Below are 22873 nucleotides of genomic sequence, written 5' to 3'. Positions count from 1 at the left end.
TACGATAGTCGGAAGTTCAAGGATAGATGCATTCATCATGATTTCAACTACGTAGCAAGAACGAATAAACACTAAGTGCAGATTGTTCATTGATTCATGGAGGAATCAAAGGTCAGTACTGACTGCTGAAGTACAGCATCGCCACTAATTTGCTACCAAAGCGTAGTACCAACTGCCCAACTAATCATCCGCACCCCCAATCTACCTTTCATACTCCAATTAATCACATCTACTGATCCCACCGACACAACCCCCAACACATCCCATGCCAGCAGCACCCAACCTTACACGGAGCTGTACGACTACAAACCACCTGCGGGAGATTCCAGTCCACCAAATCCACAGCAGTCACCTCAGAAACCTCACCATCATCCACTACTTCATCTCGCTTGCTGCCACCACGAGGACAACTAGCCATGCAGACATTTTGCCAGCAACATCCTCTGCAGGTTCTCTTGCTGCACATGCCTTCGGTGTGGATGATGTCTGTTGAGGTGGGGAGGAGGTCGGTGTCGGGCATGGAGTATCCTGGTTTTTGTCAGATAGCTAAACTATATAGGGGGGAAAGCATAGACTCACTCTTGTGCATCTCAACTGCTGGAGCTGCGTCGTCGCTATCATCGATACCGGCATCGACAATATCATAGATATCAGTATCATCCCGCTTATCACCATAACAATAAACACAAAGACCCTTCTGACAGCATCCGCCCTTGCAATTTCTGCGATTACACTTGGGTGGTCTATCTGGGTTCTCTACAAAACCAATCATAGTCAGTAATACATCCAACCCACATAACAGAGTCAAAGAAGAATGGAGGGAAGACTAACCCCAAATAGCAGGAAAACCCCTCCCCCTCTTCGCCATAGCCATAGCCATATCATTCGGACAATACGCGAGACAGAGTCCATGATAGCAGCATCCGGTTCCGCAGTCCCTGTTGGTGTGGCATACCGGGGCGGTAATATCCACTTCATTCTCTGCTGTGGGGAGGAGGGATTCTAATTGTGTATTAGTTAGTAGACTTGGTAGTATAATGGTATAGGTAAATGGGGAGAGGGGCGTACCGTCAACAAGACTACGGACTAGTTCTGTGTGCACACCATCTTTGTTGTGGAGACAGTAGGCGAGGCAGAGGCCGTTGTAGCAGCATCCGGTTCCGCAGTCGGAGTCTTTGTAGCAGAGGGGGCTGTCTTATATACATAGTAAGGGATGTTAGTGGGTGTTAAGGTGGGTTGTGTTGGTTGGGTTGGTTGGAACTTACAAATGTCAGTGGAGCTTGGGCCATCGGCGGGGATGGATGCCACGAGGGTGGCGAGGAGGGTGAGGATGAGGGTTAGATTCATTTTGATGTCGGTGGTGAAGTTGTTAGGTATGTAGGATTGTGGTGATGAGGTTGTGACAGTGTTAGGAGAGAGGAGAGGGGGTGAGAAGGGAATAGGAAGAGGAGTGGAAGTCCTGGGCAAGCCAGGGTATTTGAACATGGCTGTTGATGTGAATATAGAGTGGCGCTGTGAGGCATCGGATATTCTACAGTGAAGAGTAGTACAGGCATGTTAGTTAATTCTGTTTGTCGATGCAGTGAATGTTATATGGATAGATATCAGCTGGTCATTGCTCGGATATCAAGGGTAATAGATGTAATTGATACTATGGATTTAAGCTCTTGAATACAGCGAGCCTGGTAGCTAATATACTTGCAGTCACTTTGGACATACAACATAATTAGTGCTTCATCTGTCCCATAGGGTAAACATCGCGGGAGGCAACAACTCGTGATGGTTGCCAATGTAGTACACAGTGGCCTGGAAACAGACTATTAATAGTAACAGGATGGACTCGAGGCTCTCACTTGCCATATCCGTATACCCTGGCTGATACTATCTTCATCCCAGTTGATGGCAACGAGCTCTATCATAGTAATGAGCAGAGATCGTAAGCGTCACTCAAAGATGATATATACTATCCTTGAATGTGTTCATATTGGTACCAAATCTGGGGTTCACTATATCCACCAATGCTTATGCATATATGTCACATGTCATCATATTAAGCCTCGACAAGCAGAACAACTGCTTCATACGGACGCAGAGACCACTTCTGTCCCGAGAACCTCTCCTTCAACCCCTCAGCGCTTTCATAAGAGTTCAAAAGCACATCCTTGACTCCCTTGACGCCATTGGCAGTAGCATCCCACTCCAATGTCTTCTCCGTCCAGTTAGTAAGAACCAGCGCCTTCTGGTTCTCATATTGACGGGAATACGCGAAGACCTCCTGACTATCCTTATCTACCAAGTCGTAATCGCCATAGACAAAGATGTCGAGGTACTTCTTGCGCAGTCCGAGGACGGACGCCCAGTAGTGGTAGATCGAGTTCGGGTCATTGACCTGCGCTTCCGCATTGAAACGCACATAGTCCGGGTTGACGGACATCCACGGTTTTGAGTTGGGGCCGGTGAATCCACCGTTTGGTGCGCTGGACCACTGCACCGGCGTGCGGCCGTTGTCTCGCGATTTTTTCTGGTATTCTTGACGGGCGCTCTTCTGGGCTTCGACATCATCTGGCCTGTACTTGAGGAGGCTAATAGGACAGTTAGTGAGCAACTCTTATATGTTGAGGGTAAATGCGTACCGATGCCAGTGGTTGAGACAGTCAATGTCCTTATACTCCTTCATGTCCCATTCGATGGGAACATTCCGCATTCCGATTTCCTGACCCTGGTACACAAACGGCGTACCCGACTGCAAAGCAAGAACTGTCGCCAGCATCTTGCCTGCTTCCGTACGGAACTCCTCCTTCGCTTGTGCAAAGCGATCAATCGATCGCGGCTGATCGTGGTTCTCCCAGTAAAGAGCATTCCACCCATCATTGTTGTACATGAACTTCTGCCATGTCTCAAAGAACGCCTTCAGATCGGTGAGCTTCCAGCTTCCAGGCTCGAATTTGTCGTATGTGCCGTGGTCAATGTCCACATGCTCAAAGTTGAAAATCATGTTGATCTCGTTCCGATCGTAGCGCACTGCGCGGAGCACCTCCTCGGTGTCTCTGACGAAGGGCATTTCGCCTACACTGAAAGCGTCGTACTCCTTCAAAATCTTCCCCAGATCTGCGAGGTATTCATGTAGCCTCGGCCCATTGGCGTAGTACTTGTCTCCCCACTGCCACGGGGTACGAGGATCCTTCACAGGAGCATCCGGAAACCGTTGGTCTTTACTGATGAAATTGATGACATCCATACGGAATCCATCCGCACCCTTGTCTAGCCAGAAACGCATAATATCATGAACCGCCTCGCGGACGGGCGGATGCTCCCAGTTGAGGTCGGGTTGTTCTGTCGCATAGAGGTGAAGGTAATATTCACCTGTGTGCTCGTCCCATTCCCAGGCACTGCCTACAATATGGTCAGAAGGCTTATCATAAGATTCGAAGAAGTTTGAGTGTAGAACTCACCCTGGAAATGCGACACCCAGTTGTTCGGCGGCTGCCGGTTACCCTGCTCATCATACCGGGCCGGCTTCCAAACATACCAGTTGCGATACTCATTATCCTTGGAGCTGCGCGACTGCTTGAACCACTCATGCTGATCACTCGTGTGATTGACCACAAGGTCCATGAGGAGCTTCATCCCGCGCTCGTGGCACCCCTGGATCAGCTTTTCGACATCCGCGACCGTGCCGTACTCATCCGCAATGCTATAGTAATCGGCGATATCATAGCCCATATCCACCTGGGGCGACTTGTACGACGGACACAACCAAACAATATCCACGCCGATATTCTTGATATAATCTAGCTTGGAAATAATTCCGGGAATATCACCGATGCCATCGTCGTTGGAGTCCTTGTAGGAAGCAGGCCAAATCTGATAGACGGAGCATTCCTTCCACCAGGCGCGGTGAATCTGGGAGGCGGATTTGGCCATTGTGTTTGTTTTCTAGGTAGTTTTTGGGGGGTATCTGGAAGTAAGAAGAGAAAAGAGCTGTCGTGTCCTTATCAGGAGCTCAACAGACGAGAGGGGAATAGAAAATTGGCTGGTCTGCCCCTCGATTGATGGGCACCGCGGGGCAGTCGCTGCTTCATCTCATTCATCGACGCTCGTGCGGAGAAATTCTCGGTGGGTTCGTCATCCACCGGTCGCACATTGTCTGCCACTCACACTCCTCGATATGGTACACCAACTTTTGGTTTGTTGAGGGGACCGTTACGTGGAAGGTTTAAGACACCCACTTCCCTTGTACCTGGAGGTGAGAGGTGGTGTTCTGAGACACTCCTGGCTCATTAGAACATCTCCGCAGGCCGGCTCCGATCGCCGCTTATAACCGCCTTTCGAGTTACTGTTATACTAATTGGAACCAACATTTTTAGGAACTTCAAGTCTACTACTTATTTACACATATACTGAAAAAAATATTGATGAAATTGTCTCGATAGGTATAATAGCTGTGGAGTCTCGCGCAGTTACGAGAGGTATTGTTGCCTGGAAGTCCGCACTACAAGGTAACCCGGGAAAGGTTGGCAATCGCAGCTCCCAATTGCTCATGTCTAAGATATCTGGAAGTAGTACAGCTAGTGTTGCATTCGTGCTGCAGATACTTGAGCGGCCAAAGCTACGATTAGCCGAGGACCCTGCTCTTCGTACCCAATGACATAGTTCCATGTCAGCTGTGCAGATGCGAGGAAGCTGGCCATGATGGGCGGGGTCACTGGCAAGCTTGTTAGGAAGACACAGTTCTCCGTTCAGATCTCGTACTACAGACTATTCTGAACAGTTGCTCTGAGACATTGCATCAATAACTTTCCATCAATGAGACAATGGGAACGCATATAGCAAATAACTGGTCAAAGCTTGCGAACATGAACCGCTGCTCATTGGACCTGGCATGTTATTGTGAACTACCTTTCATCTAAGATTAACGTACGTGGAATCAGTATGAGAGGCATATATGAATCAAAGGGTAATATGAAGTCTGTAAGCACTAACTTCGTGGCACTGTGTAGCTCACTGAAGTCTACGTCGTAACACATTAGCTGGCACCGCAGCCTCCCCGCCATACTAGATAAGAACGAACGCATACTATCAATCAAGTAAAATAAGACAAAGATATATACTGCATACCATCATACAACTGTCGCCATCCTCATCCTAATATCGTTTCAAAACAGTCTAGGCTAAATCCGTCCATGAAACCCATTCTTGCGTCATTGTACATATATTCGTCACTCGTCTTTAAAAGGAAAGATAGTCATATCATTATCCTCTGTTCACCAGCGTGCTCTTTCAGTAAGGTTTACCAGCCAGGCCAGCACATAGCTTAGTGCAGCCGCAGAGCGCCATCGCGGTCCTCGACATTGTCCAGAGCGTCGGTGATACGCGACCCGTCGCCCTCATAGAGGAAGGAGTCATAAGTGGCAGCCCCGACGATACAGCCGACAATGGGGGCGAAGATTGGCACAACGAAGTAATATTTAGCCGCGGTAAAGACCTCTCTCCCATAGATGAAAGCAGAGAACAGTCGGGGACCGAAATCTCTCGCGGGGTTGATAGCCTGCAGAATTAGCTATATTTTCACAGAATCAGACATCGGAGTACCTACATAGCCAGTTTGCCAGCCCAACGCAGCTCCGATAGCCGTGAGCAAGAAGAACACTGACACCTGAGGCGAATGGAACCTGATCGCATTGACCGGATCGGAAATGCTCAAAATGCCAAACATGAGGACCGCAGACCCGAGCAATTCCGAGAATGCGGCTTCCCAGTTCGACTCGAAGAATGCAGCAGGATAAGTCGAGAAGATACCAGCAGAATGATGTCCACGAGGACTCAGGATCGAGCCGCCAGGAATGGTGAACTCGGGATCCCAGTCTTTGATGGCGGAGCGGTAGTTGATATACACAATGGCAGCACCGACAAAGCCACCGAGGAACTGAGCAAAGAGTTTGCCGGGAAGTTTACGCCATTGTCCGGGAGTGGGACGAACGAGGGCCATGCAGATAGTCACAGCTGGGTTGATGGTTGGACCGGGGTCAGAAAGGTAGCCTGAAATACTGACAGCTGCGGCCCAGGCAATATTGATCGATAGCCAAGTGCCGTACTGGTAGTCGGACAGGAGACACTGAGCGACGACGCCATCGCCGATGACGATCAGGAGCGCCGTTCCGAGGAACTCGGCGACATATGGTTTGAGGAATTTTCGCGAGAGGCCAGTGTTGAGGAACATGGCGATTAGATGTTGACTTCCGAAGGTGTGAACTAGGAAGAATTGAAGAGTACCGTGGTAGAGACGGACTGTTTTGGCGGTTTGTTGACGAAGAAAACAGAGGGGGGCCAGAGGGTGCCCCGAGAGCGGCACGTCATAGCTCACCCGCCCTCACCGCCAGTGCCGTGGATTCCCAGGAGAGGAAAGCGCGTTGGAGATAGTGCTGGTCCCTATGCCTCAGGTGTCCATCATGGCCCCAGTAATAGATTGCTGTGGACTGGATGCTCGCGATAAGGATGCTGATTTGTCTACTCCGTACAGTTTCCACATAGTGCTAAAAAGAAATAAAAGCACTGAAAGCCTCGTTTGATTATTCCCTTCAGTCCAATTTGATCCTAGTAATTACTATCAAACCAAGGCCAACAAATAGACAACATAATTTCATGAGCACACAATATAGTCAAAATCGTAACCAATAATTCACCACAAAAGATTCATCCTATTTCGCTTTCCTAGCTTTCTCCGGGTCGGCCAACATTTCACGATTCCACCGCGGATCATCCGATTCCTCCACCGGCGCCCACCCAAGCTGGATCTGCATCGTCCGTCTTATCAGCTATCTGCCCCACAGCGGCATACCACCCGCAATGGTCAGCAACATACCTGCATCACCTTCTGATCCCAATCCTTCGTGAAGCTTTTGATCTTCCCATTTTCCACCTCAAAGATCGCAGCAGCGCTCCATCTCGCTTTCCGGGGTGGATCCGACCTCTCAATTCCCTTATACGGCTTCCCCGCATGCGTTCCTTCGGCCGTATATCGCAGCAGCACATGCCCTTCCTTGGCCCATGCCTGGTCATAGCGAACTATATGTAGATCAGTGACAGATGCCATGACAACGGCATGGGATTCGGCATAATCCATGGGGGTCGAGCATCCTGGGAAGGTGGAGGGACTCCAGAATGAACTATCTCCAGTGCAGAGATGACGAACTGACGCGGCACCTTGGTTCTGAGTTGGCGAGTAGGCAATTGACATGTATTCTTTGGCGACATTGAGGTTGGCCTGAATATAGTTATACAAATGTTAGGGGTGAGGTAGAAGGGATCAATAGTAGATTCAATACGTACCTCTTCTTCTGGTGTTTGATTTGCAGAGATGATGGTCGGTGGTTGACTACCTGTTGCAGACATGGTGATTGCTTAGAATATGGTACGATTATATATTACAACCGTTCGGTGCAGGTTTATGGTGTCAATTGCTGAGTTGGGAGGTGGGCATCGTCATCTATATCCAGTGGTGGTCTCTGCAATCATCATGACGTTGCGATACCTTGTCCAACCTAACCCTGGTCCTGTGGCATATCCAAATTCCTGACAGCTGAAACTCAATGTTCTCGAGTATACTTATGTAAACAAACCTTGTACCTCTGGGACAAATGGTACTAGTAAAGTTATATATTTGAAGACTACGAGATACTGTGCTGACTGGCCACAGGATGATGCTCCGCCCATACTAATTCATACTGATTGTGAGTTTCACCGTTTTGCAAGACATTAGATTATTACTGACTTGTGTCGTATTTCAAATATTATCTCAAAGCATTAATGTGACGATAAAGCGCTGGTGGATACTAATAATAACACCGCTCGGGGTGGTTTCTCACCATCTCAACGTTGTGGTAACCAGCGACAATCATGTACGCCACGGTCTCTATATAGTAGGTCTCCAGGTTACCTTCGTTCTCTCTTTATGATTTTGGCATATACACTGATGTGACATGTACTGGAAACGTACTGGCATCTGCTCAATAAATGCAGGACCTGTATTCGAATCAGTCCAGCGCCATTGGTTTCATCAACGAGCGGGGTAAGCATCATCTGGCGCCTCAAATTTGTGTCATCAGTCTTTGATTGGCACATCCCACCCCACTCCCATACCAAGCCATACTATGGTCGATCAAGTTGTCAGCTATGCAGCGATAGTGGGATTTGGCAGTTGATGGGCCAGTTGGGGAAACGAGGGGCGGTATGCCGAGCTATCCGTCCATGCTTTAAAGGAGGGCGTCCACCATGGTTGGCTACAGTTTCCTTGAAAGTGTGATATTCTATTAAGCTGCATAAGATTTTTGACGAAGATGTTGTACCTGGTACTAGCTTTATCCGTCCCTGGCTACATTATTGCCCTTACATGTTACAATCTCTTTTTCCACCCCCTCCGCAGCTTCCCCGGACCACCACTTGCAAAGGTTTCCAAACTATGGAGTAGGATTGGAAATCGGACTGGCCGAAAGTCTGACCGAATCCATGAAGCTCATCTAAAGTATGGACCCGTGGTGCGGATTGGGCCAAATGAGTTGTCGTTCGCCGAGCCCGCCGCTGCGCGAGCTATATATACATCGGATGCATTGGTCAAAGAAGAGACCTTCTACGTAAGATCATGAAACTCTATATATGCAACGTAAGAGAGGCTAAAGTGGCATTAGCGGGCGAAAACTATTTTCCATGAGAACCATCTTTTCTCCACTCGGTATGTCCGACAACTTTATCCAGACCAAGTACTAATAGTACCAAGGGATGTGCAGGCACATCGGCAGCGACGGAAGCTTTTCGCCCGGGGATATTCCCAGGCAGCCATGCTAGAGTTCGAGCCACATATCTCCAGCAAGATTGATATGGTTCTCAAACAGTGGAAGGCACGGTCAGTTGATGGCCCAATTGATGTCTACCCTTGGCTCCACTGGCTTGCCTTTGATGTGGTGTGTAAGTGCAGATATTCGTGACGTTGTTCACACATGACTGATAGACTGCCACGTAGATCACCTGATGTTCGATGACGATCCAGGTCAGGTCACTTCTGGTGAAAGCCATGAAGTCATGGCATATCTCCAAGCTTGGAAGCCGACTTATATATATGTGAGTTTGCGAAGTGTGCGTTCGGATATCACATGTTAATGTCCATAAGAAAGAGTTTTTCCCGCAATTAGAACGATGGGGTGTCTATGTTCCAGGCTATGTGGGTGACTATTTCAGGGAGGTCCAAGCATGGAAGAATGTAAGGCCTAACTATCGGTGGCTAAGCTGGTCAACGAACGCTGAAGAGTACAGTACTCGGTCAATTTGATTAAAAGAAGCCGTGAAAGGGGCACGAAGACTCCATTCTTACGAGCGGCTTTGAACGGCGACGAGGATGCCTTCCTCGGAAGACCCTTGACCAACTCGGAGTTGGCGGAGGAATGTATGGGCGGGATGTATGTTCATCGGCATATACAAAACTGTCCTCTTTTGACGGTTATGCAGGTTTGCAGGAAGCGGAACTACAGCGAACACATTCACATATCTCCTCTGGGCGTGTCTGCGTAAGCCAGATGTTGTGGCCCGGCTCAAGGCTGAATTAAGAGAGGCGTTCCCAGATCCTTCCATCGTGCCAGACCATCGGGTGGGTATTGTCCGTATCCATGACTACGGTTAACTAATTGTTCCCAGACTTGCGCCACTCTGCCATATCTTCAAGCCGTTATTTCAGAGACATTCCGTCGCTATCCCGCTGCTATCGCTCTCCTACCTCGCACCGCAGTTAGGGACACAACTATTGCAGGGGTACCAATTGCCAAAGCGGTCAGTACCTAGCATCCATCTCCACATTACAATACTAACAGCAAATAGACTGTTGTTGGAGCACAGAATCGCACAATCCATTTTGACGAAACGGCTTTTCCTGATGCTCAAGAATTCCGACCTGAGCGCTGGCTAGAGAAGGAAAACGAGGCCCTGCGGAAGGAGGCTTTGGCTCCTTTCTCTATTGGCTCCAGAAAATGCATAGGCCTTAAGTAAGTGACTCTAGAAACACTCAAATACTCTAATACGTACTGATGAGGGCAGCTTGGCACAAATGGAGCTCAATAAATTAGTTGCAGCTTTCTTCCGTCGATTCGATGGGGAGGTCGATGGTAGCATGAATGAGGAGGATATGCGGCTGTATGATACTTTCACTGCTTCTCCAGCTGGAGGAAAGCTGGTGGTCCGTTTGCGCGAGTCCATGTAGGATCTGTTGTTGTCGGGGTTACAGAATATCACTGCATACCTCATGTTCTGTGGTTAGGTCGCCAACAGGGGCTTGCATCTTGAGTCGGTCATGGCAGATAGGCTGTATGATCTTATTTTACTCACAAGATTGATGCAGTTCATAATATATTTAACCCCCCCAGTCTATCCCTTATCTATATACACCCTACAACTACCCAATCCACCCAACTAAGTCTTGTACTCCGGATCCTCTGGCAACTCCACCCCCCAAAACCTATACATCCTCTCCCTAAAAAGCTCATAGCACGACCCCATCCGAAGGACCTTCATCTCCCCAAAATCCACCATAATCGACGCCCTCCCATAAATATGATACCTCTGCAGTCCATAATCCACAATCAAATCCGCCACCTCCAAAATCTCCTCCTCAATATCCTCCACGCGAAACTTCTGCCCTCTCCCCGTCAGATTAGCACTAGACCCCACCATGACCTGTCCCGCCTCATAATTCAGCCTACAAATTTCCCGTAACAGCGAGCCCCCACCCACAAACATCCCAATCTTGCCATCCTTGACGACGTTGGCTAGTGTTTCCGGGGTGAATTTCGCCAAGATAGGATGATCCCGTTTATACGGAGCCACGATGCCCAGTCCCATATCGAGATCCTCGGTGAGGACACGCGTCATTTCGAACTTCTCCGCATCGAGAAGATGTAGCTCGTGATGCAGCTCGTAAGATCCGATCAGCCCGTGGGCGTGGCCTGGCCGGCGTCGTTTCGCGGAGAAGGCTCGCTCGATCGCCTCGACGGAGGAGGCGAGGAGGCCGTACCCGACTTCGGTGGGGACGATGGCGATGCCTCCAATTTGGAGAACGTGGAAGACGCGCTGGGCGTCCGTGGTGGTGTTGGGGAAGTGGCCCGGTTGGGGGATTGTTTTGGTTTGGGGGATTGGAGAAGACATTATGTTGTTATAGAATTTTGGAATTGGAGAATTGTTTTACTTAAGATGATGGTGGGGTAGGATTTGGTTGTAGATATTCTATCGTTGATCATTACCTCTACATCTCTTAGGACTCCGTGCGCTTGCCGGTCAGATTTTAGCTGGGAATTGGGTCCGAATTGGATACTCTGCTTGGTTTGCGCGGGGCTTTGAGATACGACTTGTCTTGCGGTGAGCGAAAATTCGAAATGTTCTGATGATTTTGTAAGGTGGAATGTTGCTGTGTTTTATGATTATCATGCTCTATCATAGGATGCAGGGGTCTATTTTGTATGAAAGTGACATGCTGCATTGTTCTGCAGCCACTCCTTCACTCTTATCCCGGCAAGTAGCAGGGTTATCTCACGCTAACTCCGGCTTTCCGCTAGCCGGAAAGCTGTTGCTACTCTCGCTTCTCTTTCCTTTTGGCTCTACCATTGAAATTCCAATCTCTCAAGCATATGGAAGTGATCGATTCATTATCTTTACATCATTTCTAACGTGAAACCCACAAATCAACGTCAAACCCGTCTGGCTCTGGTGGAGTGCGTCTGTGCGGGGCGGGTGTCCCGATGATTTACCGTGGATCTCAATCCACAAGAACGCATCTGAACAACCGATCATACTTGCGACAGAGGCTACTTACTGACACCGCATGCATAGCTATCTTCAAAAGTGGTATGAAGCCGATGAACTGATTTCAAGGAAGTGAACAACTCCCTAGTTGCGGGGTGGGAAGGGATCCAATCTTGAAATCTTGGTGGCAGAATTACCACTACTGCAAATAAGTTGACTGGATCTGCTTCCTTCTCATCGTCTCGATATATTATCGGTTCACTCCGAACACAGTCGGAACTCCAAGAGTGATCATCTCTAAATGCTTGGTTTGGATGTCTTGACACATCCTAACGGAAACAAACTAACTAGCGAACGAGCTAGCGCGCTATTTAGCCAAGCTGGCTAGGATGGGGGCCAAGCGCGACTGCGCCGCAAGTGTTGGGCGTAATAGGAATTGATCGAGCGAGAAAATGCAACGTCGGAGACCAGGGGAGGGGGCCATTGCTCGGTCTTCAACGAAAACTCTGTGCTTCGGGATTCATTGTGCATACCAAAATCGTGGTCTGACAGGCCTCACTGATCAACGCGCTGCCCCCGATGATGCCCGGCGTCTAGCGCAAATTACTAGCGCCATCTCCTCCCACTACTTTGAACATCTGTTACACCCACACACTTGAACATCAATCCCACGACCTATCAAACTTTCCGCTGACCATGAATAAGACCCATAGAACGAGGAAATCTAGTAAAAAGAGCAAGACAGGTTGTCGAACGTGTCGGTAAGCGAGACCCTCAACGTACCAGTTTAGATACCCATCTCAATTCTTCAGATTGCGCCATGTCAAATGTGATGAAACTCCAGGCATGTGCCAGCGCTGCACATCCACGGGTAGAAAGTGTGACGGATATGACGCAGAGCGACTACCCAGCCGACGAACTACCGCCACATTGACTGAGTTAGCACCCGGCATTGCTCATCGTTTTAGGTGGAAGTTGACTTCCGATGAGCAACGTTGTATCTCGTTCTTTCAGAATCGGATCGGACCATCAATAGTCGCCTATTTTGACTGCGTCCTGTGGCAGCGGCTTGTCCTCCAACTTAGCCAGGCCGAGCCGGCTGCCTTTCATGCGGTTGTTGCATTTAGTGCTGTCTATGCAGATTACGAAGCTCGAGGTATGCCTGTTAATAAAGATGGCATGGATAACACTTTGCAAAGGTTTGCACTGGATCAGTGTGCGAGAGCGTACAGGTGGTTGAACTCGCGCTCTGCCTCTCAGGACCCAGGGTTCCGCGATATCATGCTAGTGTGTTGTGTGCTGTTCATTATGGTAGAATGGGTGCGTGGACAGTATGACACGGCCACCATACACTTGAAGAACGGGATCCGAATACTAGAGGATGATCAGACCCTGACAGCAGCAACTGCTGCATTTAGCTCTGTCTTCGGACAATGCCTAGGCGATTCACTAGCCTCCTTGAGAGTCCAGTCAACCTACTTTGGCATTGAAGAGCCAACAGAACCACAATCTCCGAAGAGCTCCGACCCTGGAACCCCAGTTCTCGATGATAAGGTTTTCCAGAACCTTCTCGATGCACGAATGGTCTTTGAGCCCTTGATGGGCGAGGTCTTCCAATTTCACTTATTCACCTCCCGCCTCTCTGCGGAAGAGATAAGCCTCAACTATGGCCAACTTTCCGACATACAATTCGAGCTCTCCTCCCGATTGAACCGATTCGCTATTGCACTCGAATTATTCCGTCTATTATCCTTCCATCAACTGAGCCGCAACGGCCAGCGAACCCTGCACACCATGCAGCTACATCAACAAGTCCTTTCCATTCTCGTAAACCTTTCCCTTCTTGGAAACGAACACGATGCCTTAGACTTCTACAGTCCCTCTTTTGCACATGTTCTCTCTCTTGCAGAATCTATAATCGCCGGCTTTGCTAATCGCCCTAGCGTATGTCTTGACATGGGCGTTATACTCCCACTCTCCTTTGTTGCGACAAGATGCCGCGAAGCAAATACACGCGCGCGTGCGTTAAAGGTCCTCCGCAGTTGGCCGCATCGCGAGGGACCCTGGGAGTCCAGTTTTATCGCCGACTGTGCTTCAAGACCATGGGATTCGGGAGATCCCTTTCCAGCCATGCTAGCTTGAACGTATATGGTAGTACGCTCTCATCTTCCTGCAACCCACCCAGCCGGTATGACACATTGTGAAATGCCATTCGGCCATGAAAGGCTCCTAAATCGGTGGACCTTCATATTGACTGAGTTAATTTCATTACCAGTCGCCGTCGGGGCACATCCGAGAAAGGCAAGAGACTAGATATGCAAATGATCGACATCTCCAAACTAATACTATTGTAGTAACCACAGATGATATTTGTGTCAGATATATGCAAACCTATAGCCAATTTAGGAAATTTTCCGATGAGAATCCGCACCTGGACAAGAATCATACAATTCCCGGATAATTCTACACTTCATCCCGGAAAAGATGCCGATCCCTGCAGCACGGATGTAACATTAATTTGTGAAGTGTTTAGCTCGCATACTGGCATGAATAAAAGGAGGAAGGACTCACAATTAGTCCAAGTACCAAGCCCTGTGGTGGGTATCTTCCAAAATGAACATCCTGTTGGGCATCCTTCCATTGCTATTACCCTTCACACATGCCACTACTTTCTCCACCAAGCACTTTACAGGTGTCTTCGATGATGACTCCGGTGTACTGAAATCACTCAAGTCATCGTTGGATTCATCCTTCGACTTCTCGCCCTACGACGTCTTCGCCAATCGCAGCGGCAATGGTCACTATCACACTGGAGACCTGACTCTCCGCTACCGAGTCGGCGATTCCAACTCGTGGATTGATGCAGACACTGTGAAAGACCGTGTTCCTCTCGCCAAAGGCAACACTTCACGATCCATACTCTCGTCTAATCTCGACCAGACGATTGGAAATGTCACCAATGACCGTTTGTTCATCACCCGGAACTGGGTCGACTACCAAGGAGACTTGGCCGTCAACTTCACCCTGAGGAACGGCAACACTGAGCCCATTGAGATCGGCAGCCTCGGCTTTCCCATCGAGTTCAACAGTATATTTACAGACCGAACAGCAGTTGAAACAAGAGAGAAGTGTGTCCTGGTGGATCCCTTCATCGGCCTCCAAGCCGGATATGCCCAGGTCACTAGGCTTCTGGGACAGGGTCCACACCTTGTCATCACACCTCTAAATCTCGATACAAAATTCGAGGCATGGCGGTTCCTCACAGAGGACACTGATACATCGCTAGCGTATCAGAGTCAAGTGTTCGAGGGCAACTATGAATGGCAGGTTTACTCGAAGGCCTATGCAGAACAGGAATGGAAGGGCGTTGAGCCATGGAATCCGCCAACCTCGTTGGTATTGTCGCCGGGCGCATCAATTTCTTTCGGCTTGCGCTTTACGGCTGTTTCGAGTGTCGATGAAATTGAACCTACTGTTTCTTCGCTTGGGCATCCGGTTGCTGTTGGGATTCCGGGATATGTGTTGACTCAGGACCTTGAAGGGCGGTTGTTTGTCAACACGACGCTTAAACCTGACTCGGTGGAGGTTTCACCGGATGATTGTCTCTCAGTCACATCCCTGGACTTACGCAGCAATACCTGGACTGGTTATAAACTAATACCGAACAAAGACGCCTTCGGCAGATGCAGAGTTGAAATTGTATACGACACAGGCTTGAAGCATGCTTTACACTACTATATCACTGAGGCTGGGCCCAGTACTCTCACCAATGCCGGCCGGTTTCTGGAAGAAAATCAGTGGTATACAGATACATCGGATCCGTTCGGGCGCGCCCCTTCTATCATCACCCACGACCGATCCGTGAACGGCCCAGTACTCCAAGACAACCGCGTATGGATAGCAGGCCTAAGCGATGAAGGAGGTGCCGGTTCCTTTGTGGTAGCTGCGATGAAGCAGACCATCCAACCTGTTGCATCTGAAGTTGCTAAGCTGGAACAATTTGTCAATGAGACTGTTTGGTCCCGATTGCAGTTGACCAACGGATCAACCGCGTATGGTGTTCGGAAGAGCTTGTTCTTTTACGATCCCGACGTAATGCCGGAATACGACTACGATCCTGATATCTATTGGCCTGGGAGCTGGGATAAGGATGCTGCTTATTTGATTGACAGAGCGTATGACTACGTTCACGTTTCTTGTCTCTACTGGGCCTTGTACCGAGCTGGTCGGATCGCTCCAAGTGTTTTGACTCTTCGGCCGCCAAAGTGGTACTTGCTGCAGGCATATAAAACGTGAGTTTCTCCCGCTTGGAGCTGAGGCAATGCTAATATGACGGAAAGTGTACTGTTTACATTTGGATCCCAACCTGATGGAAGTCAGAATACTTACTACGGTGACCTTGGGTTAATGGGTGAAACGATGTGGATGTACCTGCTGGACGATCTCAAAGTAGAGAATTACACATCAGAAGCAAGCAAGATGGAAGATATCATGCGCAGTCGTGCCAAGGCATGGTCCACACAAGAAGACCCTTTCGGCAGCGAGCAAGCCTGGGATTGCACTGGACAGGAGGGTGTATACCTGTGGTCCAAGTATGTCACACTACCCATATCAACGTCACAACTATCTAACAATTGTTTAGGTACTTCAACTACACCGCGACAGCAGAAAAAACCATCACCTCAATCAGAGGATACATGCCCACCGTAGCACACTGGGGGTGGAACGGCAACGCTCGACGATACTGGGACTTTACGTATGTTCTTCGCAGAAGCCCCCTTCCATATCCATCCGATAAATGATACCCTAACATCCCCACAGAACAGCAGGAAAACTCTCCCGCATCGAACGCCAAATCCACCACTACGGCTCCAGCCTCAACGCCCTCCCAATACTAGATAACTACCGATCCCTCACCAACCCCACAAGCCAATCAAGCCTCTACGACCTCCGCATCGGCTACGGAGGCAACCAAGGCCCAACGACCAACGTCGCAGACGACGGCTTCGGGTCCATGTCTTTTCACTCTTTCCCGGAGACACTCGCATGGGATGACTACACAGGCGACTATGGACCGGGGTTTCTAGGCCAGGTCCTTGGTGCTGTGACTATTCTGCTGAAGCATCCTGAATTCGGATGGGTGAGTTTCGGTGGAAATGTCGATACATCTTCCACAAATAGTACTGTCGCAGTGCAGCCACGCGATACCGTTCGGAGGAGGGTATATCTAGCGGACCTGGGACTGGATGTTTCGATTGATGCGGGTGCGATTTCGGAGGTGAGGGTATCGTATAGTGAGAGCCGGGTCGAGATTGATATGGTGGATCGGGCTGATGGGTCCGAGGCGGTGCCTGCTACGAGGGCTGCGGTGGGGTATTCTGTTACTTCTGTGTCTGGAGCGAGAGCAATTCAATTGCAGACTGGTGGTTTGACCAAGGGGAGGTATGGATGGGAGGTGAAGTTTGTGTCGGGCGAGGGGACGGTCGTGTTTGATTGGTAGGTGTACAGGGAATATATCTAAGTGGCTACTGTGATGAGTCTTATTCTATGGGGAACAGATTATGGACCAGTTGAATATATATATCGCTTCTTACCCCAGTATTAATCAAACCCGACTTTATAGAGCCATAGCAATCGCGCTATATATCACAGCTTCCACCTCGAAGGGTTCAGACGATCTTGTAATAATAATGAGTTCTTCATCACAAAGCCCAGAAATAAGATACTAAATGATGTATAGAAACTAAGATAATATACCCTTCAACCCCGTAAACCTGTTCCTGATATCGGAGTCCCCAGGCCGTCCCCTAGTAGGAGCATTCATAGGAAACAATAATGGCAGTCCGTAGACACCCGTTCATGTGGTTTCCTGTTCTTTATTCTGGGAGTATCTTTCGTGATGAATGCGATTGATTCACATTGACGCAAGTCTATATCACTTACTTGATTCTCGTCATCCATTAACTCTTATAGAGTCTCCGCCGCCAACTCCTTTTAGGACGCTCAAATCATTTAGCAACGCTGTTGTTGCCATCTGCCCTGTATTTGCTGGAATTTGATGTCAGAATTACCCTAATGTTATTGACTATCAGGATGGGTTGTGACGAGAATTCAAGGAGGTGACACACAGAGCAGGGCTACTGAGAAGTTTGCTAAAAGGCAGAAGAGTTGAAGTTACTCTAGTCAGCAAGGTATGAGTAGGTCGCACTTGACTATACCTGATCTCAGGTTCTGAATGATATCAGCAAGAGGTGTATGTCCATGTCCACTCCGCCGTCTGCGACTGATTTCTCGTTACAGCTTGGCAGTCAGCTCTGTCTCTGGTATGGCTCTGGCGTTTGGTGTCTGTGTGCGTGTTGCCGCTAATAGCTCAAATATCCTGTTCAGGATAGTTGGAGCCCGAGTTACTATGCGTTCATAGCAACAATCAAGGATAAATAATATATCCAGATGGGCTGTGTCAGCTATGTTCCCATTCTCTTTGATTCCATGACTGTAAGTGTCTTCTGATTCTGCACCTCATGTAGCTTCATGAACAGATATGAGGTGTTTCTGGAAAATAGCTGGGTTGGCCAAACTTATACTGGCAACTCTTGCACTGGGTCACCAGGAAACGCTGTGTAGTGCCGATGTATTGATATGTAGAAGTTTTCATGTGAAATAATGATAATGCTCGGCACATCATCAAATATTCAAAGGATCTCTATGGCCTTGAATTAAACTCGTTCCTCCTGAAGGACAGCTGCATAAAGCGCGTAGTCCATGAATGCAAGTAACGCATGTCATATCAAATTGATACGAGTACCTGACAAGATAGAGCAGCAGTCCCTTATCCTGTAAAATACATATCCTGATCGCTTCTCAGATGATCTTCTTCTGCTCTATGCCTCCAGCAGCCTGGGCCTCCATTGGACTGGGAGAGGCCAGAAACAGCGCTGCGTATTCGGGTAGTCTTGCAGCTTAGAGGGGGTAGAACTTTCAAAGGCTTTCCTTTCTCGCTAGATACCAGAGGACGATAATATTCAGAGATCGCGATTGTGCATTCAAAACCGAGATCGATCATGAGCCAGCTTAGCGTTCTGGCAGTACGCCGCATAAAGGACACAGCGGAGTTAGCACAACGACCATCACCTCGGGGTAGCGCAGGTGTGCGAGACATGTGGAGAATGGGTGATCCTGGTTGAGCCTCTCTGCTAATTTTCGTAGCAGATGCACGCACTCAACCCACGCATCTTCAGGAGGAAAGCGGAAGCCGTGGGCCTAACAAGGCATGCAGAATGGATCTCATGGTTGGTACACCTCCAAATGGCGAATCACCGTGCGAGTAATCAGAGATACATGCATAGGGTTAATTATCGAAGTTGCCTAAAGCCTTCGACTGCACATCGGCTCTGATTCGGGAAAACCTTATGGCGATTTCAGTGACACTGCTCCTCTATAGAAGGCCATCGTGGTCCCTTATATCTTCAAATAAGTGAGAATTTCAGAGCAAAAAATAGTGGCTTGTCTCGCCAGACGAGAGCCAGGAATAAATCTTTATCAATGGTAGATAGATTCTGCGTCCAGACTCCCATCTGATGTCGAATGTCGATATGCATACCAGAAGGCAAATGATTCATTGACGGTGACATTTTCGGCACTGAACGGAACTAATCTTCGGTCTTCATGACTCTCTTGGGCATAGAAGAAACACCCCCCTGTGACTAGTAGCGGCGATCGACGCTCGCGTCTGATTGCTTGGAAGCGCTGTTCTCTTCAACGGTCTCGATGCATGCGGTGAGTACAGCGGTTGATCTAGCTTAAGACCTATATGCCCCACCCTCGTTTACCCAAAAGATAGAGACATTGTCCTGCGGGATTGTATGATATATGTCGCAACGGTAAGTGGTTGCTTCCAGATGGCAGATGTGCTGCTGCACTCTGCCTCCGTAGAAAGGCTGTACGGCTTCAGCTATTCATTTTGAGCTCGAGTGCTTCTCGTGTATCGCTGTATACTCAAGCTTCCTGCGTTTTGCGGTTGCTCAGATAGATATTGAACAGTTCTGGTATGTGATATTCGTACACGTAAACGATATTTATCTGGCTTTATGGTTGATGTTGTAGTATGCCCGATTATTATTCAATCAGGCACTGCAGGTATTGTCCCATATCAGGGTACACTATATTGATATTAAGCCTGTGCTTAGTAGCTCATGATTGTATAATTATTGCTAGTAGAGGATGCTATGATGAGGAATGTTGGGAGCATGCTTGGTGGAGAAGCGGCTTTTTATAGTAGAGACAGATGGCATATAATGAATGAAAATATCAGAATATTCATCCTACAGAGTGAAACGTCGTTTGTAACCAAGGACGAGAGTAAATTGACTAGCATCATGGTGAATTAACTTCACATGATGCCTAACCCATTAAAAGCGGAGAAATGTAGAATTGAATACTGATTAGAGTGACATATTGGCAAGAATCAGGTAGGTCCATATGAAGGCATCACTCCAAAATATCTACAAAGAACATCCATCACCTTATCACGGATGCAATCAACAAGACATACAGGGACAAGAGCAATACAACACACTGTGGCCTGTCACTAGAAGGCATAATATACTTCTGGACGCAGCCCTCCAGCAACATGTTTAACCAGCATTCTGAAGGCATCCCATTACTTCTGTGCGCAATTTTAAATGATTGGTATTACGAAAGCTTAGGATGATTTTATGTACTTCCTATGCTATGAATATATAATTGGGTTCCAGACCGTTAGAGAAAAGCAAGCGAGTGGGATTTGTGGTGCGCGTGGAGACTTAAGTAACGATCGGTGTTGGGGCTCAGATAGTCACCCATCTTCGATACCATGGTAGTAGTCCAATCAGTAGTGGACGTGCTTGCCCACACTGGCCAGGAGACGATTCACTTATTGCTGCTTGTTGTATCCTCCCCGCATCAAAGGCCCGTTCATAACAACATCCCAATGATGGTATGCATACATCTGTTCGTTAGAAAGCTTGATGTCCATGCTGCCGCGTGTGTAGGCGGAATCATCATAGGCTTTGATGTTTGACTCCAGGTCTTGTCCCCCGTGGACAACCCTCGTAATAGCATCAACATACAGCCTAGCATCCTCGAGAGCGTTGTTCAACCCCTGTGCACGGACTGTAGAGCATTAACCTTCTGGGACATACCGTTGCATAGCAGTCAGGTATGACTTACAAGGAACCATAGGATGCGCCGCATCGCCAGCGAGTGTAACCCTACCGCCGTGGTTTGTCCAAGGAGTGATGTTTCCCCAGTAATGAAACTAGACGCCATTCAGAACCAGACCGAACACTTACTGATCTCTTCATTCAAGCCATTTGCTCACCTTCTCTCCACTAATCTGGGTATCGTCGCTGAGCCATGCGGCTACCGACCTATAGGGTTCACAGTATGTAGAAAGGTAGGCTCGGAAAAGATGTCTTCGTTCTTCCTCCGAAGCAGGAGGATCCTCATCAGTCCAAATGGAGAGGGTAAATTGGAAAACCCACGTGTCCGGTGCATCTGGGTTCCGGATATCGGCCACTACAGCTCGTCAACAGTAGTTCCCATCAGATCATTCTCTAACCACAGACCGGTAGAAAACACATTAGTATTTTGGTATGGGTGTGGGCTTAGCTGTGCCCAGTGGATTGATTGTGATCAGCAATACAATCATCACAGGTTAAGGCGCTGACATTTACCTGTGCTATCGGATGGCCCTTGCTTTGGATGAACAGGGCTTGGTCCTTAGTAAACGTCGGGAACGCACTCTTATAATTTCCGAGTTAATTTCTTTGGTCGGCCTTAGAGTCAGAGATCGTGGTCTCACCAGGATCATGACGTTAGCCTTAGAGAGCTGGCTAGCCTCTCCCGTCACAAGATGTCCTCGGACCGCACTTCGAGCTGAGAACTGGAAATCAAAACGGTGCCTTGGATGCGAGATTGCCCCCCTAAGCATGGTACTTACCTCCGTCGGCACCGATGAGCATCGTTCCTGCGGCGGTCGTCTCGCCATTGTTAAAGATCGCAGTCACGCCGTCCGGGCCGACATGCAGATCCGTCAATGCCTGTCCAAAATGGACGTCGATATCTTGCCTGAAAAGGTCCCGCAGCTTTCCTCTCACGATACGCCTTGGGCTTGGCATGGGAACCTTCGCCAGCAGCTTTCCGGTACGCCCGTTCACGACAGGGATATGCCCGGCGACATCCGGGTCCTGCTCTTCGAACGGGTTTGTCTCTGCTGATTTCAACTGCGCAAAGGATTGGGACGGGAGGCAGGCTTCGATATGGGGAACCGACCAATGTAGGGCCATCGTCCATTGACCCGATCGCTCAACGTATTTCTGTTCAGGATATTTTTCAAAGACTTTCGCAGTAATCCCAGCCTAGAAGATGTATTTCAGCAGCGAATCCTGACGGGATCAATGCAACACTGACCTTTTTGAGACCTTGTGCGATGAGCAGACCTGTAGCTCCTACAGGGTGTTAGTTTCCTCCAAGCAGTGGCTGTTCTATAATACGTACCAGCCCCTATGATTAGGACGCTGCAGTCAGATGTCGAGCGCGACACCACCATTGTTCAATCTTTGACAGAAGATTTATGAGAAGGACAAAGGCAATGGAGATGAGCTTTGGGTGCGGTGCGAAAAGAATTGAAACATAAGAACGGAACATACAGGGCGGGGGTGATAGTTAAATAGTTTTATACGTCTTCAGGATCGTCTGCTGCTGAGCGGATAGGATGTGCCATACAGACACCATCACTACTACTACTACTACTATATGCGGAGCTATAGGCTGGAGACTCGGCATTGGTCGGTATTTGTGTGAAGAAGACACCGAGTCTACTTGAAACGAGAGGCACAAGAACTTCATGCCCGCTAGGAAGACCTTTTCGGTAACTGTTGATTCTCAAGCCTGCCTATAAGTTTCTCGGATACTCGCGCTGCTCAAAGCCGAAAACCGAGTCCCACTAGTTAGTTAGTAGCAGTCGGTAATCATGCCGACCCGGTCATCTGATGAAGATGAAGGATCAAGCGTCACCAAAATTGCTGATTTCATTATCCGGTGGACTATGGACGCG

At 48.6% G+C, this 22873-nt stretch overlaps 9 protein-coding genes across 9 annotated transcripts; 3 read left to right on the top strand and 6 right to left on the bottom strand.

Annotated features, from left to right (window-relative positions):
* Positions 1–229: 229 nt before the first annotated feature.
* ASPBRDRAFT_116227 (uncharacterized protein) lies at positions 230–1347 on the bottom strand (the record flags this gene model as incomplete). The annotated part of the gene is made up of 5 exons (XM_067616965.1): positions 230–528; positions 580–756; positions 832–1002; positions 1069–1194; positions 1266–1347. 5 exons carry the CDS (start codon positions 1345–1347, stop codon positions 230–232), a joined length of 855 nt encoding a protein of 284 aa, XP_067482818.1.
* Positions 1348–1620: 273 nt separating this feature from the next.
* ASPBRDRAFT_143525 (glycoside hydrolase family 13 protein) lies at positions 1621–4314 on the bottom strand. The gene is made up of 3 exons (XM_067619211.1): positions 3453–4314; positions 2634–3393; positions 1621–2582 (listed from the first exon to the last, which is right to left on the bottom strand). Exons 1-3 carry the CDS (start codon positions 3922–3924, stop codon positions 2051–2053), a joined length of 1764 nt encoding a protein of 587 aa, XP_067482817.1. The 5' UTR covers positions 3925–4314; the 3' UTR covers positions 1621–2050.
* A 700-nt stretch (positions 4315–5014) lies between these two features.
* On the bottom strand, positions 5015–6296 carry ASPBRDRAFT_37867 (uncharacterized protein). Its single transcript, XM_067623818.1, has 2 exons — positions 5597–6296; positions 5015–5548 (listed from the first exon to the last, which is right to left on the bottom strand). Exons 1-2 carry the CDS (start codon positions 6218–6220, stop codon positions 5315–5317), a joined length of 858 nt encoding a protein of 285 aa, XP_067482816.1. The 5' UTR covers positions 6221–6296; the 3' UTR covers positions 5015–5314.
* Positions 6297–6552: 256 nt separating this feature from the next.
* ASPBRDRAFT_37866 (uncharacterized protein) lies at positions 6553–7789 on the bottom strand. The gene is made up of 4 exons (XM_067623817.1): positions 7772–7789; positions 7330–7714; positions 6863–7264; positions 6553–6794 (listed from the first exon to the last, which is right to left on the bottom strand). The coding sequence occupies exons 2-4, from the start codon at positions 7390–7392 to the stop codon at positions 6699–6701; spliced, it is 561 nt and encodes a 186-aa protein (XP_067482815.1). The 5' UTR covers positions 7393–7714; positions 7772–7789; the 3' UTR covers positions 6553–6698.
* A 547-nt stretch (positions 7790–8336) lies between these two features.
* On the top strand, positions 8337–10243 carry ASPBRDRAFT_51307 (uncharacterized protein; the record flags this gene model as incomplete). Its single annotated transcript, XM_067626703.1, has 10 exons — positions 8337–8630; positions 8685–8728; positions 8774–8961; positions 9017–9114; positions 9164–9253; positions 9307–9449; positions 9499–9637; positions 9685–9816; positions 9865–10028; positions 10081–10243. 10 exons carry the CDS (start codon positions 8337–8339, stop codon positions 10241–10243), a joined length of 1455 nt encoding a protein of 484 aa, XP_067482814.1.
* On the bottom strand, positions 10136–11205 carry ASPBRDRAFT_37864 (L-threonylcarbamoyladenylate synthase). Its single transcript, XM_067623816.1, has one exon. It carries the CDS (start codon positions 11182–11184, stop codon positions 10453–10455), a length of 732 nt encoding a protein of 243 aa, XP_067482813.1. The 5' UTR covers positions 11185–11205; the 3' UTR covers positions 10136–10452.
* An 858-nt stretch (positions 11206–12063) lies between these two features.
* On the top strand, positions 12064–14156 carry ASPBRDRAFT_373532 (Zn(II)2Cys6 transcription factor). Its single transcript, XM_067623711.1, has 3 exons — positions 12064–12086; positions 12142–12539; positions 12591–14156. Exons 2-3 carry the CDS (start codon positions 12475–12477, stop codon positions 13918–13920), a joined length of 1395 nt encoding a protein of 464 aa, XP_067482812.1. The 5' UTR covers positions 12064–12086; positions 12142–12474; the 3' UTR covers positions 13921–14156.
* Positions 14157–14391: 235 nt separating this feature from the next.
* Positions 14392–17278, top strand: ASPBRDRAFT_26134 (uncharacterized protein; the record flags this gene model as incomplete). Its single annotated transcript, XM_067622236.1, has 4 exons — positions 14392–16070; positions 16119–16370; positions 16421–16534; positions 16600–17278. 4 exons carry the CDS (start codon positions 14392–14394, stop codon positions 17276–17278), a joined length of 2724 nt encoding a protein of 907 aa, XP_067482811.1.
* A 3249-nt stretch (positions 17279–20527) lies between these two features.
* On the bottom strand, positions 20528–22366 carry ASPBRDRAFT_663068 (FAD-dependent oxidoreductase; the record flags this gene model as incomplete). Its single annotated transcript, XM_067628701.1, has 6 exons — positions 20528–20928; positions 20986–21073; positions 21137–21333; positions 21758–22175; positions 22228–22265; positions 22315–22366. 6 exons carry the CDS (start codon positions 22364–22366, stop codon positions 20690–20692), a joined length of 1032 nt encoding a protein of 343 aa, XP_067482810.1. The 3' UTR covers positions 20528–20689.
* Positions 22367–22873: the final 507 nt, after the last annotated feature.

This window comes from Aspergillus brasiliensis (genome assembly GCF_001889945.1).
Source record: "Aspergillus brasiliensis CBS 101740 unplaced genomic scaffold ASPBRscaffold_2, whole genome shotgun sequence".
Classification (NCBI taxonomy): Eukaryota; Fungi; Ascomycota; class Eurotiomycetes; order Eurotiales; family Aspergillaceae; genus Aspergillus; species Aspergillus brasiliensis.
This window is presented reverse-complemented; position numbering and strand designations above follow the sequence as displayed.

Coding starts and splice junctions, on each gene's coding strand:
- ASPBRDRAFT_143525 (XM_067619211.1), bottom strand. CDS start 3,924: ATGGCCAAATCCGCCTCCCAGATTCACCGCGCCTGGTGGAAGGAATGC. Junction 3,394..3,452: donor CTGGGTGTCGCATTTCCAGG/GTGAGTTCTACA, acceptor ACCATATTGTAG/GCAGTGCCTGGGAATGGGAC. Junction 2,583..2,633: donor TGTCTCAACCACTGGCATCG/GTACGCATTTAC, acceptor CTGTCCTATTAG/CCTCCTCAAGTACAGGCCAG.
- ASPBRDRAFT_37867 (XM_067623818.1), bottom strand. CDS start 6,220: ATGTTCCTCAACACTGGCCTCTCGCGAAAATTCCTCAAACCATATGTC. Junction 5,549..5,596: donor TGGGCTGGCAAACTGGCTAT/GTAGGTACTCCG, acceptor CTAATTCTGCAG/GCTATCAACCCCGCGAGAGA.
- ASPBRDRAFT_37866 (XM_067623817.1), bottom strand. CDS start 7,392: ATGTCTGCAACAGGTAGTCAACCACCGACCATCATCTCTGCAAATCAA. Junction 7,265..7,329: donor ATCAAACACCAGAAGAAGAG/GTACGTATTGAA, acceptor AACTATATTCAG/GCCAACCTCAATGTCGCCAA. Junction 6,795..6,862: donor GGGATCAGAAGGTGATGCAG/GTATGTTGCTGA, acceptor CGGACGATGCAG/ATCCAGCTTGGGTGGGCGCC.
- ASPBRDRAFT_37864 (XM_067623816.1), bottom strand. CDS start 11,184: ATGTCTTCTCCAATCCCCCAAACCAAAACAATCCCCCAACCGGGCCAC.
- ASPBRDRAFT_373532 (XM_067623711.1), top strand. CDS start 12,475: ATGAATAAGACCCATAGAACGAGGAAATCTAGTAAAAAGAGCAAGACA. Junction 12,540..12,590: donor ACAGGTTGTCGAACGTGTCG/GTAAGCGAGACC, acceptor TCAATTCTTCAG/ATTGCGCCATGTCAAATGTG.